Raw genomic sequence first — 6,000 nt, forward strand, 5'->3', positions numbered from 1 at the left:
ATGTTTATGTACAAGAGAGTCAAATTCCCTGTATGTGCACATACTTGGTCATTAAAGCTGATTCTGATTCTGATTAAGCGTTACAAGTAAAAGACAAGCAGTAAAAAAAATGTTAAATGTAAGAGGTTGCAAACAAATGTAAATAAAACTGGATATGACAGGAAAGAAAAATCAAGAGGATAAATACATTTGTACAAATATATATATAAAACACTGAAAGCTCAAACAAAGAACATATATGTTACTGAATATTGTTGTGTCTTCTTTTTCATTGCCACGAGCAAAGTCAACAGAATAGCTGATTTATGTGTAGATAGAATAAAGTACTCAAATAAAGAGCTCCAACATCTGCATTTCACAGCAAAACATCTGCATGGACTAACCAGGAGCATGTCTCAGAATGAGTTAGAACAAACAGGGGCCCACTGGGAAACCAGCAGTAGCACAGTCAAATGAGATAAAGTTGCTTAATTTTGATCTGATCATTTTAAAAGTCTACTTAAACTGAGTAATGTCAAACATATTGCTCCAAACTGAAGGATAGTAACAGCAAAGATTGTTTTCTTTATATAATTAGAGACTGGTAGGATGATAGATACTATGTAGATAGTCATTATTCATAATAAAATTAATGCTGGCATGAATGGGTTGGGAATTTGGTTTACTTTAGGTGTAAATTTCAAAAAACAATCTAGATTTTTTTAATTTTATCTGGCCTTGGAACTGCAAACCCAACTAGGTAATGTGTCATTTAGATTTTATTATTAAGTTAGTCAAACAGTAGCTGTTCGGATAGATCTAAAATAAGATCCATGTTTTGCTTTGTTGATACATTTTACTAGGTGATTCTGTGTATGTTACTAATGTCGTCAGTCTTATTCCATACTATATAAAAAATAAAATAAAAAAAAAAAACAATATAAAGAAAGTAGGTGTTTATGAATATATGTGCCCAAACTTCTAACTGGTACTATAATTTAGATAATTTATGATGAATCATAAATGAATCATAGAATAACTTGACTCTGTGTCATCATCACGTGAATCACCCCTGGGACTCTGTATTTTCCATGACTGTTGTAACAGTAACGTGACCAGCTGATCCCCACTAGTTAAATGACATGATGATGTATCTGATGGCATGCAGCTAAAGGTGATCACAGGTTTGCTGATGTCAACCCGCACAACAAGACAGTTTGTAGGCATTTACACAGCTAGGGCAGACAGACAGCGGCCTGTGACAGCCCTATTAGTCACTCAAAGCCATTCTGCCCTCAGCTGCACAAAACATTTAGTTTTGATATCATTTAAACGGCTGAGTTGTACAAAAATCTACCCTCCACACAGCTGTCACAAATTGGAAAATTAGCCAGAGAGACCAGGCGGGGAAACATGTTAGTCTGTGCTGTAATGAAAAATACTTAGGTGAAGAATCTAAGGATTTTGTCACAGTCCCTAAACAGAAAAAATGTTCACTGCTACATTTTGGCTTCTTGCACTCTACTGCAAACATGTACTGCACAAACAGCAGTGGTGGAAACCGGATGAATTAAAACGGAACCTTTTTCTTGCATTAACAACAACTACACTTGTTAAAGTAAGTGCAATAAAACTATGTAAGGCACTTCCTGGTGTCTCTGTACAGTAAAGCTGTTTTATCTCACCTCTGTGACCGGTAGCTCCAGCTGAACCATATCCTCAGGTTTGGCCACTGGAGGTTGGAGGGCTGTGTCCAGGAGCAAGATGCCATTCAGGTCCTTCCTGCATCCCACTGCATAGTCGTCCACAAAAAGCACCTTGTCCACAGCGGGAAAGTACTGACACCTGACACGACCGCCAGGTTTAGCTGGGACGAGAACAGAACACACAGTGTGGTGAGGTTTCAAAAAGATCAAAAAGAAGTACTTCTATTGTGGAGTTTACTTTCAAGACTGTTGTACAGTTATTCACCACGTTTGGTCTGTCATCTTGTGTCAAACATTTGTCCTGACAAATAGGTCTGATTGGCCACATTTTCACAGTCTCAGCTTCTCTGGTGTTTGGGTAACTGGACAGTTGCTATTTATCAAACCCAATGTAGTCAATTTGTTGCTGAATCCTAATAAATTTTTTTCAACACATTCTGCTCTTTTCTATTACAGCAATAAAAACTTAAGTATTTCCCTGCAGTTTCTGCATATCTTTGACATACTGCCGTAACATGTTAGTGTTACAAGAGAAGTCTGTTTAGCGTCTTCAGAATAATATATGAATTGTGTTTATTAATGTGCTGTACTTTACAAAATGACACGTCAACACACAATAAGCTTCATGTTCCACTTAATTACCTAAATTACAACTTATTGAGCCAACTCTCTTTGAATTGTCTCTTGATTTGAATGAGGTTTGACTGACAGGCTGTGGGTCCAAATGAAAACGCACAGAAATCTACCAAGCATAAAATGGAGCTTAAACATCACAATTGACTCCTCTGTGCTCTTGTGGTGTTACTAAAAGCCACCATTAATATGAAACAATGAAGAGAGCATTTTTCAGCATGCAATAGTTCTGCATCTCCAAATACTGCTCTTTTGAAATGCAGCAAGATGTTACTTACAGTGACTGAACCCAGTTACTAACTAAATAATGTATAAGCAGCACTGATATGTAGCAGTTCCACTTTGTTTTTTGTGTGTCCACCCATGGGTCTCTTGTGTACATGGATCTCACATTCTGCAGGTAAAGGGGACTCATTTAAATAAAATAAAAAAACGTAATGACGTAATGACGCAATCTCTTCAGGTACTGATTTGAGGAGCCCAATCCCCAAAACATTTGACAACATTTGTTTTACAGTGCCATGCTCAAATATGAGATGTTTACTACATATTTTTGGTCATCTTTTAGTGCATTAAAATTAGTCCATCAAGGCAACTCAAAACTTCATATGATCAGCCAAAAATACTACAAAAATAACCTTGCCATCCTCATCGGTTGCTGTGGCCCAGAGAATCACACTGCCTGTCACAATGAAGTCATTTTTAACATATATACATGTCTCCATCATAGAGGGATGTGTTGTAAAATCCTTCCATCTGCAATGTTTCCTTCATTCCAGATGCTGGTTCAAAGAGTTAAAGGGGATGTATACTACAGGAGTTTTCTCTATGTGTCTGAGAGCCAAATCAGTATTTAAAAGTTCTGCAAGTTCTGTAATTCTGAAATTACATTAGCAGATAGCGCTAATATAATAAAAGTTATGTTGTTCTTTTTGCATTGCATCTCAGTTTTTCTCCACTGGGTTGTTAAACTGAATGAATACCTAATTTACTCTAATAGTTGCTCTGCTTTAAGAGCACAGTTAGAAGAACTACTCCAGAGGGGCTGAATCCATCACATCAATCTGACCGCAAACCCACTCAGAATGAGTGATTTTACACATTGACTTGGTGTAAAAGAAATGTTGTGAGAAAACTGAAGTAAACAGAAGACAACACACAGTTCTGGCTCTGGAGAGTGCCCTGGCCCTGCTTCTGTCTGTACCCGGCTGGCCTTAGGCAGATGGGTCCCTCCATATGAGCTGGGTTCTGCTCGAGGTTTCTTCCTGTTAAAAGGGAGTTTTTCCTTGCCACCGTTGCCTTCAGGCTTGCTCTGGGGGTTTCAGGCCGGGTTTTTGTAAAGCGTCTTGAGACGATTTGTATTGTTATTGACGCTATATAAATAAAATTGAATTGAATTGAATTGGTCCTTATCTTCCACTAATCAGTCAAAATCACATTATCTTCTTTATATGAGACCAATTCCAATAAGCATGTGTGTTGATATACAATTTTCGTTACATAATAAAAGTCGTAATAAAAGTCAGGATGAATGCTTTCCTTGAAATACTTCCATCCATCACCAAATTAAGATGTAAACAAAAAATAAAGGGATTTCCTACCACACACCCCAGCCAAGTGTCATTCCCCTTTCACAACTGAACAGAACATTTTGAGGTGTACGAAGCAGAGGGCAACGATTCAGACTGAAGTCACAAGAGAGCAGAGCTTGACAACTCTTACTGAAGCGTTATATGTGAAACCATGTGAAAACTCTGTGACATAATATTGTGTGATCGTGACGAGAACACATATTACTTTATTGACAGAATTCACCAGGTTAGCCCAGCAAGCAGACACTAACTCTACAGCATCAAGCGAGTTCACATTCACCATCACAGCAATGCTCCTAAATGACTGACAGTGCGCCCGGTGGACTGTAAAGTTAAGCCACGGAAAAGCAGCCAGCTAGCTTAGTGGCTACAGCTGCAATTCGAATCAGAAAACTTAACTATCTGTAGGTAAGTGATCGCACTGAGGTAATAATAATTTTACAACTTCAAGTCGTCAAGCTACGAAATGTTCTTCTAACCTCATATCGTGACTGACAACGAGAATAAGTGAAACTGACAGGGAAGGTTGCCCGGCTAACTAGCACTGTCCATTCGCTAGCTATTAGCTAGCTGTACGTTATGTCACTGTGGTAAACAGTGACAAAGATTGACATTTAAGAATTACCAGTGCATTTGACAACAAACACATTAACGGCCGAAGATAATGACTGCGCTTCTACACAGACAGAGTGCGTTAAGCAAATGCCTGTTGGAAAAAAAAATCTGACTAGGCCCAAAGATCACTGCTAGGAGGAGCTAATGTTAGCGAGCTGATGTTACAACTCCGCCTGTGTCGTGTTTAGAGTCTGTTGACAATCAGTGGTTGACTTGTCAAAACTGAAACTGTTGGTGTCAGGGTCTGACAGAGGACTCCGTACTTACTGTGCAACGCAGAAGCCTGGAGAATGGACCCCGAAGTGCCGTCAATTACTTTGATACTGCCGCGGCTGGTAACGGCCAAGATAGCGTTGAGGGCCGGGTGGTACGAAAGGCTTCGCAGGCCCTCGTCGTCGCAACGCAGGCAACCGTCTCTCAGTACAATCCAGTCTGAGGAGGTGGACGAGCCGGAGCCCGGCGAGGCCGCGGCCGCCATCTTTCCTTATTTCTCCCCTTCCCTTCCCTTCTGAGCTTTGTAAGGATCCGATGACACACGTAATAATGCTAAATCTACAAGACTAACTCAGAGCTATCACTGCTCTGCCGCTGCTGACTCCTTCTGCGGCTTTTTCTCCTCCGCCCGTTACCGCAGCAGTGGCTATTCACCATCAGCGCTGAGGAACTCCAGGCAGGCTGGGCTTTCTGTCAGTACACGATAGGTAAACGGAGCAAGCGTATCTCTCCGCTACTTCTCGCGATAACATTATGCGCAGACGAGAACGCCGAATGGACAAAATAATGGGAACATCAAAATAACAACTTTGCTATAAATATATTTTAAATACCCCTCGAGCATCACTTACTGAGGTGCAGTGTGTCCAGCAGTTTTAACTCAAACTTCTGTCTCTATAAATAATTAATTTCAGATAAAAGCCTCATAGTGAAGCTTAATATTAACCGGAAAACATGCTCCCGTTCAATATCTACTCTTTTTGAAATTGATTTCAACAAACTACTCACGAACTAATAAACTTCAGTTGTCAAAAAAACTAAAAGAAAGATTGAATCAGTCATTATATAGTCATTTAATGTAAAACTGTAATAAAAAAGAAGCTAAGCTTTGAGCAAAAGTCCTATTCACATGATAAATAAATACTAAATATGACAAAAAATACAGAAGCAATATTAAAGTTACTCTTAACAGGAATAAGCGGGTACTGAAGATGAATGAATGAATGAATATCAAAGTTTAAGAAAGTGACGAGAATAAACATATCATTTCTGTAGCATTCTTAAATAATTCCTCAGTTGTGTAGACTAATTCTGTGCTCACATGAGTTTTAATAATAGGCTCGAAGGCAGTGGAATTTAATTTATATTTTTGAAAATGTCCATCATCGGCAACTACTGTGGGCTATGTGTTTAATATTTAACTTTTTTTTTTAAGAAATAGAAATAGTGTAATGTCCTTACAATTCTTGTTTAGTCTGACT

At 38.9% G+C, this 6,000-nt stretch overlaps 1 protein-coding gene across 6 annotated transcripts in view; it reads right to left on the reverse strand.

Moving 5' to 3' along the window:
* Positions 1-5,208, reverse strand: part of birc6 (baculoviral IAP repeat containing 6) — a 90,381-nt gene extending 85,173 nt beyond the window's left edge. For all 6 annotated transcript variants that reach the window (XM_084562405.1, XM_084562404.1, XM_084562408.1 and 3 more), the window contains exons 1-2: positions 4,793-5,208; positions 1,665-1,846 (exon numbers count right to left, since the gene is read on the reverse strand). In XM_084562405.1, the coding sequence (XP_084418531.1) occupies positions 1,665-1,846; positions 4,793-5,003 (393 nt within the window). In that variant the 5' untranslated portion in view covers positions 5,004-5,208. The remainder of the gene's footprint in view (positions 1-1,664; positions 1,847-4,792) is intronic.
* Between the last annotated feature and the right edge of the window lie 792 nt (positions 5,209-6,000).

This window comes from Chelon labrosus (genome assembly GCF_963514085.1).
Source record: "Chelon labrosus genome assembly, chromosome: 15".
Classification (NCBI taxonomy): domain Eukaryota; kingdom Metazoa; phylum Chordata; class Actinopteri; order Mugiliformes; family Mugilidae; genus Chelon; species Chelon labrosus.